The sequence below is a fragment of the Peromyscus eremicus genome, chromosome 1, assembly GCF_949786415.1.
Source record: "Peromyscus eremicus chromosome 1, PerEre_H2_v1, whole genome shotgun sequence".
NCBI lineage: Eukaryota > Metazoa > Chordata > Mammalia > Rodentia > Cricetidae > Peromyscus > Peromyscus eremicus.
Window position 1 is genome coordinate 142793185 of NC_081416.1, and position 12129 is coordinate 142805313.

The window sequence follows — 12129 nt, forward strand, 5'->3', positions numbered from 1 at the left end:
TAAGCCCAGCATGTGATACTTCATTCGCATGACTTAGGGTCTTTTGTACAGATCTAAAAAATGCATTCCTACAGCAATGAATTTCCTTGGATAGAATCAACTTCATGGATCCACATCCAATTTCTCTGCATTGTTGGATACAATGAAGTACTGACTAACTCAACATTATGAGAAGCATTCTAAATCAAGGAATAGGGAGGTGCTTAAAGGAAGCAGGTGGGGCCACATCTTGCAACTTGAAGCTGGTGGAGGAAAAACCAGAATCCAGAAAAACACAACACAACACTGAATCCACCATATTTCTCAGGCTCACGTTTGGGCCAACTACACAGACCAATGAGAAGTAAGGCTAGGATCAGTAAGCTGGCTTAGTGGGTAGTACTTGCTACCAAGTCTGAGAATCTCACTTTGTTCCCCAGAATCTACCTGGTGAAAGGACAGAAGTGACTCTCACAAGCTGTCCTCTAACCTCCACAGGGATGCTGTGGAATGTCTGTGCCTCGACCCGAACTAACTAGCTAGCTAGATAGATAGATAGATAGATAGATAGGTTTGTTATTGTTGTTTTAAGCATCAGCAGGTAGAGATACCTGCCACCAGACCTGACAAAGATAACTCCTCTGAGACATGATTGGTAAAAGGGGAACTGACCACAGTAAGTTGTCCTCTAACTTATACACACATATACACAAAAACAAGTAAATATACTTTTAAGATGCAATTTAAAAAGTAATGCTGCACTTTTGTCTTCTACCCCACTCGGAAAGAGGTATCAGGAAGTATGGAATAAAGGTGAAGATGAATCAGTTTGTCTGGGTTACTAGATCGAGCCCCTTTATACACCTATACCAGAATCACGTGTTTAAAGTGCAGCCAGAGCAATGTCTTCAAATGCATCCTAACCACTGTTTCCAGAGGGAAATGACAGCTATCCAACACACGAACAATGTACCAAGCTACCTTGATCTAACAGACTGTGCGAGGCACCCACCGGAGTCATCCTCTGTGTCTGAGTCCTCTGCAGAGGGCTGTGATGACACTGGCAGCTCCACCAGCTTGAGGTCGTACTTTCCTTCTTTTCCCATCCTGTATGAGTTAGTGCTGCCTGTATCCCACTGGACCCTGATCCAGCCATCCTCTCCCAGCTCACCAATTACACGGCCTAGGCCTGGTGGAGGCCCATCCTGAAAAAGCAAAAACAAAGACCAGGTAAGAGTGTGTGTCCTGTTCTGGACCCACCATGGTTCTTCCATTAATTCTGTACAGATTTTCTGTCAGCCTCCTCCTGACCCAAATATAACTAAAAAATGTACAGATTATATCATTCTATTTTTTTTTGGGGGGGGGGAGGTTCAGACAGGGTTTCTCTGTGTAGCCCTGGTTGTCCTGGAACTTGCTCTGTAGACCAGGCTGGCCTCAAACTCAGATTCGCTTGCCTCTGCTTCCTGAGTGCTAGGATTAAAGGCATGTGTCACCAGTGCCCAGCGGATCCTATCATTTTTAAATGCCATAAAATCACATGCGCCGGGCAGTGGTGGCATACGCCTTTAATCCCAGCACTTGGGAGGCAGAGCCAGGCGGATCTTTGCGAGTTCGAGGCCAGCCTGGTCTACAGAGCGAGATCCAGGAAAGGCACAAAGCTACACAGAGAAACCCTGTCTCGAAAAATCAAAAAAAAAAAAAAAAAAAAAAAAAAAAAAAAAAGCACGTGCTCACATTCCTTTATCAAAGAAATAAGAGGAAAGGAGAGAATTTTCTCAACTAGGGATTTTCTCAACAAATGCATTAGTGAGTGTCCAAGCAATCAAACTGGTCTTTCCAACGACCTCAATCACTTCCTAAGAGTGGGAACCTAGGCCCAAGAGCAATATTCTGTCAACCACTACAAAGAGAAAAAGCTATTGATAGGATGCTATTACCTGGTCTCAGACAATTTCATGAAATTGACAAAGTCCATGCTTAGCATTGTGGCTGAGAAAATCTACATGACATCATGGGAAGGAAAACACTGTCCTAATGTCTTTTGCCTCTATTTTATTGCTCACAAATCAACAACTAAGTCATCCATCAATCTTACAAGTTCTGAGTTCAGGTAGCCAACTATTCTAACTCCCACTGATTGGCAGGTTAGATGTTCTAAGATGTTAACGAAATCTCTGAATACCTGGTCACCCCACTTCCAATCCACGCCTCTCATGACCCTGGTTCCAATCTTCATCATAGCAGCCAGTTCCGGCCCTGAAACAGGGAGCTGAACAGGAGCAGTTTCCTTCCTTGTTTCTTCCAACACCGTAGCAGAGGCTCCCCGGGAAGAGGCACTCATGTCTTCCTCAACATTATCACAAGTAGGACCTGTCAGAACATCAAACAACAGCTGAGCCTATAATTAGCTGCAATGTCCTATTTTTATTATTTTTTAAAATTGTGTATAGATTATTTATGTGTAAATTACATGTCTGAGTGTGGGTTTGTACATGTGGGTACAGTGGCAGAAACTACTAAACATGGGTGCTGGAAACTAATTAAACCCAGGTCCTCAGCAACAATGGTAAGTACTCTTTTAACATCAGAGCCATCTTTCCAGCCTCTGATGTCCTATTTATAATAGACACATCAGCAGACCTGGTGACACATCACATAATCCTTGCACTAAAGAGGGTCATCAGTTCAAAGCAAACTGGTCTACATAGAAGGATCCTGACACACAGACAGACAGATAGGCGCACACACACACACACACACACACACACACACACACACACAGCACAGCACAAAGATCAAGAAGAACTGATTAGCACTAAGTTTAAGAAATCATACTGGAGTCTTACCCCCAACCCTGTAGGAAATCAACTGCAAGGGTCTTGTCGCCCTCTCTGCCTCCACTCCCTGGGAACTCTGGAGACTCTGGCAGGACCCAGCCTTTCTCCCTGACCCTATTCCTCTGTGTCAGCCTCCAATACTCAAAGACACTCTCTCCCTAGGAGCTCACTGGCCATGGCAGCCTGGGAATCCAGTGGTCTTAATTCTCCTCCTTTCCTCCATTGCAAATTCATCAGTCTCATCCCCAGCCCTGTAGCAGACCACATGAAGGGGCCTGCATCCTTTCTACCTCTATTCCCTGTCAAACCTCATGACATACCCAGCTTCCTTCCTTCCTGTGGACCCATTCAGCCTCCCCCTGCTAGCTCATTCCCATTTGTTCATATCAGCCCCCAATAAAACCAAGGAACACATTCTACCCAGGACCCCAGTGGCCACACCTGGCAGGAACTCAGAAAATCCAAATGGATAAAAATTTAAAATTAATAATTTAGGATACCAAACCAAAACCTCAGAGGTTAAGTCTCACCAACAGAGTAAAAAGGATGGAAGAGAGAACCTCAGGCATTAAAGACAAGATAAAAGAAATGGATATCTTGGCCAAAAAAAGAAAGAAAAAAAAAAGTTAAATCTAAAAAAAAAAAAAAAATCCAGGCACAAAACATCTAGGAAATTTGGAACACTATGGAAAGACTAAATCAATAAATAAAAGGAATAGAAAGAAAAGAAATTCAGATAAAAAGCAAAAAAAAATATTTTCAACAAAATCATAGACTTTCCCTAACCTAAAGAAGGAGGCCTCTATCAAGGTCCAAGAAGCATACAGAACACCAAATAGAAAGGACCAGAAAAGAAATCCCCTGGACACATTATAACCAGAACACTAAATGTATATTAAAAAAGAAAGAATATTAAAAGCTCCAAGAGAAAAAAAAAACAAATAACATATAAAGGCAGACCCAATAGACTTCTGACTTCTCAATGGAGACTAAAATCCAGAAGGGTCTGGATCAATGTTCCACAAACTCTTAAGATACCACAGATGCCAGCCCAAACTACTATACCTAGCAAAACTTTCAATCACACTAGATGAAGAATGAAAAAGATTACATGATAGAACTAAATTGAAGCAGTACCTATCTATAAATACAGCTCTACAAAAGGTGCTAAAAGGAAAACTTCAGTCTGAAGAGGTTTGTCGCACCCAGAAAACAGAAGGCATAAATAATCTCAGACCAGCAAATCAAGAGCGGGGAGCCCGCACCATAACCCACACCATAACAAGAAAATAACAGGAATCAACAAACATTGCTCATTGATAACTCACCATCAAGGGTCTCAATTCCCCAATAAAACCATACATTAATAGGTTGAATACAAAAACGGGATCCATCCTTCCACTGCTTCCAAAAAACACACCTTACATCAAGAATAGATATCACCTCAGCACACAAGGATGGGAAAGAATATTCCAATGGACCCAGGAAGCAAGCCAATGTAGGCATTTAATACCTGACAAAATAGACTTCAAACCAAAACTAATAAGAAGAAATAGGGAAGGACACTACATACTTGTCAAAGAAAAAATCCAAGAGAATATTATAATTCCAAACATTTACGCACCAAACACAGGGACACCCAAGTTCATAAAAGAAACCCTACTACAGCTAAAATCACATACTGATCTTCACACAATGATGGTGGGTGACTTCAAAACTCAATTCTTGCAAATAGATGGGTTATCTAAAACTAATCAGAAAAATGTTGGAGCTAAATGATATCATAAATAAATGGACCTAGAAGATATTTATAGAATGTTTTACCCAAAAACAAAAGAATATACCTTCTTCTCAGCAGCTCCTGGAACTTTTTCCAAAATTGACCACATACTTGGACTTAAAGCAAGTCTCAAAAGATACAAGAAAATTAAAATAACGCCCTGCATTCTGACCATCGAGGATTAAAAGTGGGTATCAACAACAACGAAAACAGCATAAAGCATACAAACTCAGGGAAACTGAACAACTCACTACTGAGTGAAAAGTGGGTCAAGACACAAATTAAGAAAGAAATTTAAAATTTTTCTGGAGTTGAATAAAAATGAAAATACAGCATACCCAAATATATGGGACACAAATAAAGGCGGTTCTAAGGGGCAAGTTATAGCACTAAGTGACTATATGAAAAAAAAAATTAGAGGTCTCATATTCATAGTAACTTAATGACACACCTGAAAGTTCTAGAACAAAATGAAGAAATAACACCCAAGTAGTAGATGGCAAGAACTAATCAAACTCCAGGCAGAAATCAATAAAATACTAACAGACAAACACCACCACCACCACCATCAACAACAACAACAACAAAAATACAAATAAATCAATGAAATGAGTTAATTCTTAATGAAAATCACTAAGATTGATAAAAAAAAATTAGCCAAATTAACTAAAAGATGTAAAGAAAAGATCCAAATTAATAAAATTAGAGATGAAAAGGGGGACATCACAACAGACACAGGAAATTCAGAGAATAATAAGGACATAGTTTAAAAATATATACTGCACCTAATAGGAAAATGTAAAAAAAATGAATATATTTCTTGATATATACCACCTACCAAAGCTAAATCGAGGATAAGCAATTTAAACAGATGTATAGCCCCTAGTAAAATAGAAACTCTTATTAAAAGTCTCCCAAGCAAAAACAAAAAAATAAAAAGCCAAGGCCAGATAGATCCAATGCAGATTTCTACAAGATTTTCAAAGAATTAATGCCAACACTCCTCAAATTATTCCACAAAATAGAAACTGAAGGAACATTGATTAATTCTTTTTACCAAGGCCACAATTACCCAGATACCTAAACCATATAACAATCAAACGAAGAAACAGAATTACAAATCAATTTTCCTATGAACACTGAATTTCCTATGAACACTACAAAAATTCTTGATAAAATACTTAAGATCTTTAGCTAATGCCTTAGCCCAGGGTCTTCAGATAGGGCCAGATCCCACCATCGTTCTGCTAGCTCTTTGAAGGCTGAATTTACTAGGGGCATGAATAAATATGAGACAAGAAAAAGGACAATTTATACTTAGTGTTTGCTGAACCTGGATAAACACGCATATAAAGTTAATATGAAAGACTATATAGTTGTAGAGTTTTACCTTATTTTTCAGACAGGGTTTTATATATTCCAGGATGGCTTTGAACTCACTTCTGTAGCCGAGAATGAACTCTTGATGCTCCTGCCTCCACCCTCTAAGTGCCAAGATAATAGGTGTGTGCTATTATGCCTGGGTTATGTAGTACTGAGGATTTGAACTCAAGGCTTCATACATGCTAGACAAGATTTCTACCAACAGTTACATTCTCAATCATGAATTTCTTCTCCAAATAAAATGTAATGATTAAAAATTAGTACCAGAGGAAAACCTAAAGAATATATGAGAAATTAAAGCAGAATTCACTTAAACAACCACTGGGCCAAAGTAGAAATTCTAAGTGATATGAGAGTACACACTGAGACCCATGGAAACACATCTCCAAAGCTGATAAAGGGGACAGTGCGAACTACAAAGACCACAGATTTGATTTCTGGGTAAACTAGAAAACCATAACAGTAAAAATGCAATAGAAACAGTTAGTAGAAGAAAAAGTAAAGACTAGAAGAGAAATAAATGAAGTAAAGAACAAAAAATAAGAGAATCAAGAAAACCAAAAGTACAGATTACTTAAGAAAAAAGAAGGAAGAGATACAACTAAGTAAAGCCAGAAATGGCTGTAGGGGAAATACTCCCCACAGAAAAATGAAACTATTATAAACAGTTTTATATATACCAAGAAACAAGAATACCCAGATGAAATGAATAAAGTCCTAGCAACATACAAATTACACCTGAAGTAACTCAGAAGGAACAGAAAACCCACATAGACCTGTAAGAAAAGAGACGGAATTACAAAGAAAAGTACAGGCCCATAAGTCTTAACAGGTGAGTTCTATCAAACATTTAAAGAAGAATTAATAACTCTTAAATTCTTCTAAAAGAAGAACATTAGGGAACACTTCCTAATCTGTTCTGTTTAGTCATTATTATCCTGGAAACTGTCCCACTCTAAAATATTGCTGAAGGAAATTAAACCCTAAATAGTAAATGTACTTGTATTCATAGAACGGAAGCTAATACTGTTAGGATGGAAATAATCCCTAAGGTGATCTACAGACCCCCACAGCATCCTTAAAACAACTCCAAGACCTTTTACAGATATATTAAAACCAGCCCTAAAATTCCACATAGAAATGCAAGTGAACCCAAAACACCCAAACAATCTCCAGGGAAAAAAAAAATGTCAGAAGACTCCCAATCTCAACTTCAAAATTTGCTACAAAGCCACAATGTTCAAAACAATGCAGGGTCACCATAGCAATAACAAGCACATGAAACAATAGAACAGAACTGGGAGTCTAGTCAAATGGCTTTCCAAGGATACCAAGACACTGGGGGAAAAGTTTGCAACAAATGGTAGTGGAATAACTAAATAATAATAAAAAAAAATTTAAAGTCAGGCTATGTAAATGTATAAAATGTTTACCTAAAAGTACAAAAGACATGCTTGCTTTGTCAGTACATATGCTAAAACTGCAACAATACAGACAAGATTAGTAGGGCCCCAGGCCAGGAATGACCCACAAATTTGTAAAGCATTCCACATTTTTACATCTGCCATACAACTGCACCTAAGGCTCAGGGAAAGCTGAGCAAGAGGGCAGAAAGACTCTAAGAGCCAGAGGAACAGGACGTCTGCTGTGAGATTGCATCTCCTAGGAAACTCAGGGAAGCCTGGACAAGGCTGCTGCCTAACCCTAGACAAAGAACTAAGGAATGCTGAGAGTGGGAGAAATAGTCTTCCCAGGGAAGAGCCCACAACTCTTTATACAATACCAAATGGTCAACCCTAAAATCCTACACTACAAGTAACATTACACAGACTGAAAGGGTTGTATCTATAGGCTTAGGAATATATGTATGGGGTGTGTGTGCATGTGTAACAACAATTAAAGAAAAAGGTAATGAATTTGAGAAAGCAGTGAGGGATACATAAGAGGGTTAGGAGAGAGAAAAGATGAGGGGGAAATTATATAATTATATTTTCATTTTTAAAATGTACAAAAGACCTACATATAAGAGCTGAAACAATAAAACCTGCAGAAGAAATAACAGATAATTTTCACCTGCCTTAGTGTTGCCAACGGCTTCTTGGTAAAGACAGAAGCACAGAGAGCAAAGAAAAATAACTAGGTGGGCCATCAGAAGATGAAAAACTGCATCAAAGGAAAATAAAATTCACAGGACAAGAAAATTTATCCTCAAATCATACAACATCTACTAAAGGTCTATAAATTTGCAAAAGTCTAACATCCAGAGTATTTTTGGAAGAGCCTGAGGATTATTAAGTCTTCTTTAAATGTTTGCTTCATTTTTGTGATACTTTTTTTTTTCTTTTTGATTTTCAAGACAGGGTTTGTCTGTGTAATAGCATTTGCTGTCCTGGAACTCACTCTGTAGACCAGGCTGGCCTCGAACTCACAAGAGATTCACCTGCCTTTGCCTCCCAGTACTGGGAATTAAAGGCATGCACCCCCACACACCCAGCTTATGTGGTACTTTTAACTGGTACTCCTATAACTCAATAACAAAAAGACAAAGAATTCAACTCATTAAAAAAAAACTGGCAAAGGACATTTCTGTAAGATATAAACAGAAAACAGATAACAATGCATTTGTCATTATTTGAAATGCAAACCAAAAATCACTAGGGAGCACTTCACACTCAGTGGAAGAAGGCCTTAATCCCAAAGTGCAACAATAAAGCTGTCAAAGATCCACAGAAGTGGAGATTTGCATGTGGGGAGCCAGTGTGCAACTAACTCAGTGCAGGTCTGATGCACGAATCACTCAAAGTGAACACCCACATCCCTGGGCGGAAGTGAAACATTAATATCTATACATGGCAAGCCTAGTGCCCACACTCTGGAGGCAGGCAGGGAATCTCTGGGAGCACAGACTTCCAGGCCAAGCAGAGCTACATAGAGAATATCTTTTTTAAAAAGTATATGAAAAGAGCCAATTAACAGAGAAACTAGAAATCTCTCCCTACTAAGACTACCTGAAATAGGATATGTGCACAAAAGATCTACACTGTAAGACTACCCCAACCTGCCCAGTATGGGTACCATTCATACTCTTACATTCCCCAACATATGGCTCACTAGTGCTTATTACAGCTCAAAAATACTTTCTTAATAAACTGTTTGGTTTCTCTCATCTGTATGTTCCTACTCTGATTTCTTGTTCTAGTATTAAACAACCTGGAAATACCAGTGGGTGCCCTCCAAAATCCAGTATCCACCTGCAACATTACCAGATGACCTCAGTATTCTACTCCTTTTATAATCAAAAGAACCAGAAATAGGTATTCAAGAATTTATATACAAACATTCCTAGCAAAACTACTCACTAAAATAAAATGATAACTCAATTGCCCATCAATATATAAAAAAAGTCAAATATTCAAATAACACTTCAGCCATTAAAAAAATGAAATACTGACATACACTAAAATCTAAATACAAAAGCCTATAAATTACATGACTGCACTTACATGAAATCTTCAAAAAATGTAAATCCACTGAGGCAGAAAGCCGATTTGTGGTCACCAGGAACAGGAGGGTGGGCGAGTGATTGATAAACAGATATAAGATTTGCACTTGAGGTTATGAAAATGTTCTAAAACAAGACAGCAGTAACAGCTGCTCAAAATGTGAATGTCCCCAATAGGAGTGGTGGCCCACACCTTTAATCTCAGTACTCTGGAGGCAGAGGCAGGAGGATCTCTGTGAGTTTAAGACCAGCATGGAGAGCTCCAGGCTAGGCAAGGGTATATATATATTGAGATCCTGTCTTAAAAAACAAGGTCAAAGAGAAAAAAATAAAGAAAAAAAATGTTAAAGTCCCTAACATTGCTCAGTTACACTCAGCATAGTTAAAAGGCTAGCACGCGCGCGCGTGTGTGTGTGTGTGTGTGTGTGTGTGTGTGTGTGTGTGTGTGTGTGTGTGTGTAATTTGTTGTTGTTGTTAAGGAGAAAAGGTAAAAGTCATGTTTTTCTAAAGGATCCAGAGCCAAAGCCAACCTACCGATCAGCCTCAGTGCAGTCTGTGTGAGGGCCAGTGTGCCTGAGTTGAGCAAGAGGTCAAGATTGTTTGCACCATGCTGCAGGGTGAGCATGCTGAGCATCACCAGAAGAAATCGAGCTTGTGGGATGGTCCCCAGACTTGGTCCTGCCAGGTTCTCATTGGTAATGGTTTGTAGGGGGACAGGCTGAATACCTAAAAAACATTGACATTCATTTGAATTTCTCATTTATGGGTACAATGCACATCATTCAAAACACAGTGGAGTTTGGTTATTAATTACTTATTCATTTATGTAACTTTTTTTTAAAGTGGGTTTCCACATAGTGAGGTTAGGGCAGATCGATTTTATTTTACGATATCCTCACCATCTACATTCCACATACTGTTATCCTTGTCTTCAAGATATAGTGCAAAAGGGAAAAATTCAGTTAGTATAGTGTTAAATTCTAGTACAATTTTCACCATTAGTAAAAGTGAACTCTGATATAACATCTGTGCTTAAAGAAGGAAGCTGAGCTTTTCCTAGGTATATTGTCTTCAAAAATTTAAATGGAGATCCCAGCAATCTCAAAGTAGTGAAAATTTAGAGTTAGAGGTGCTGGCACACACCTTTAATCACAGCACCCTGGAGGCAGATGCAGGTGGACCTCTGGGAGTTGGAAACCAACCCAGTCTAAATTTTGAGTTTCAGGCCAGCAAAGGATACATAGTGAGACCCTGTCTCAAAAACCAAAGTGAAACAGAACAAAAAATTCCACAGAAATACCAATTTCAAAGTTTGGAGACAAAAAAAAAAAAAGTGTGGGAATGAGCACCCCAAAGTGTGGCATTCCCAACTATACAATAAAACCCTGTAGTTAAAACTGTATATATATTCAGTATATTTTCTAAATATCTTTGGGCGTCTTTCATTTTACTACCATAAAACTAATCTTGCCATTTCTCTACAGATGCTCAAATTATCTAGATCAGCCTTAATGTGGGAGACTGGCACCTTAGAGTATATAGGGTGCAACACTAATAAAAATGTAGCTTGATTTATTTTATTAAAATATTTTGAGATTACGTTTTCTGCCAAATGTTCAAAGTTCTATTCTGAATCTAAAATAAACCTAACAATAAATGATTATTGTTCTGACGTACAGTTTCCAAAAGTGAGAAGTGACTTGATGTCCATTTCCACATTATACACTCAAGATTAACAACAGGACATTGCTGCAGTCACAACCATTACCATATTATCAGTTTTACAAGAAGGACTTTCAATTATCATGTTTTCTTTAGCTCACCCAGCTCTTTAAATTTGGCGCTCGCATCCATCAGAACATATCGAATATTCTGGACTGCCCAAGCATACAGCTTGCCAAAAGTCACTTCCAGCAGCATCCGATTAAAAGGTGGGATCAAATCCACATCCTTTAAGCAGTCTGTAAGTGGTTCCCTTTCAAACAAAGAAACAGAATTTGACTTGGAACATTGCCAGACTTTTAACTCCAAAAGAACAGCAGTGTGTTCCCAAGATTCCATACTTGAGAGAAATTTTATAAAGCTTTACCCTATATCAAGTCCTTCAGGAATAAGTCTTTGCCATCCACAAAACATAGCATACTGCACAGATGGAAGTAAGAAACTTTTGGCTGCCAGTTTCAAAATTGTATCTATCCCTTCCAGACGAACCTCTGCTCTCTCCAACTGAAAAACAGAAATATTTACAGTCAGTGCTCCATCTGACTCAATGCAAAGAATCGTGCCACAGAAAGTCTTACCTGTTTCAGTAGGCACTTCCTCATTTTTTCCACATCTACTGGCTCTTCCTTAAGGGCAAATTCAACAATTGTACTGAGAAGTGCAGACTGTGGGTAAAGGCCCTGCACATTCTGCTTTAACCATTTGTATTTATGAACTCCTGTAACTGTATTCAACAGTGGTTGCCATTTATCCTAACAAAAAAGAACAATGTGCACCATTAGTTTACCCTACTAACATGTACTCTAAAGTTCTTTGACTATAAACAATTAGTACTAGTAGTTTTGTTATTTGTTCATTTTGTTACCACTAGGAATAGGACCCAGAAGTCTGCAACATAAGCTAGAAAAGCATCCTGTCACTGA

At 38.6% G+C, this 12129-nt stretch overlaps 1 protein-coding gene and 1 non-coding gene across 2 annotated transcripts in view; one reads left to right on the forward strand and one right to left on the reverse strand.

Annotated features, from left to right (window-relative positions):
* The window catches only part of Herc2 (HECT and RLD domain containing E3 ubiquitin protein ligase 2), a 168642-nt gene that overhangs the window by 81147 nt on the left and 75366 nt on the right, over positions 1–12129 (reverse strand). The window contains exons 32-37 of the mRNA XM_059273697.1: positions 11785–11958; positions 11574–11710; positions 11308–11459; positions 10019–10210; positions 2165–2352; positions 992–1184 (exon numbers count right to left, since the gene is read on the reverse strand). Coding sequence (XP_059129680.1) covers positions 992–1184; positions 2165–2352; positions 10019–10210; positions 11308–11459; positions 11574–11710; positions 11785–11958 — 1036 coding nt within the window. The remainder of the gene's footprint in view (positions 1–991; positions 1185–2164; positions 2353–10018; positions 10211–11307; positions 11460–11573; positions 11711–11784; positions 11959–12129) is intronic.
* Positions 7437–7539, forward strand: LOC131902876 (U6 spliceosomal RNA). The gene has a single exon (XR_009377155.1). It is a non-coding gene; the product is annotated as a U6 spliceosomal RNA (small nuclear RNA).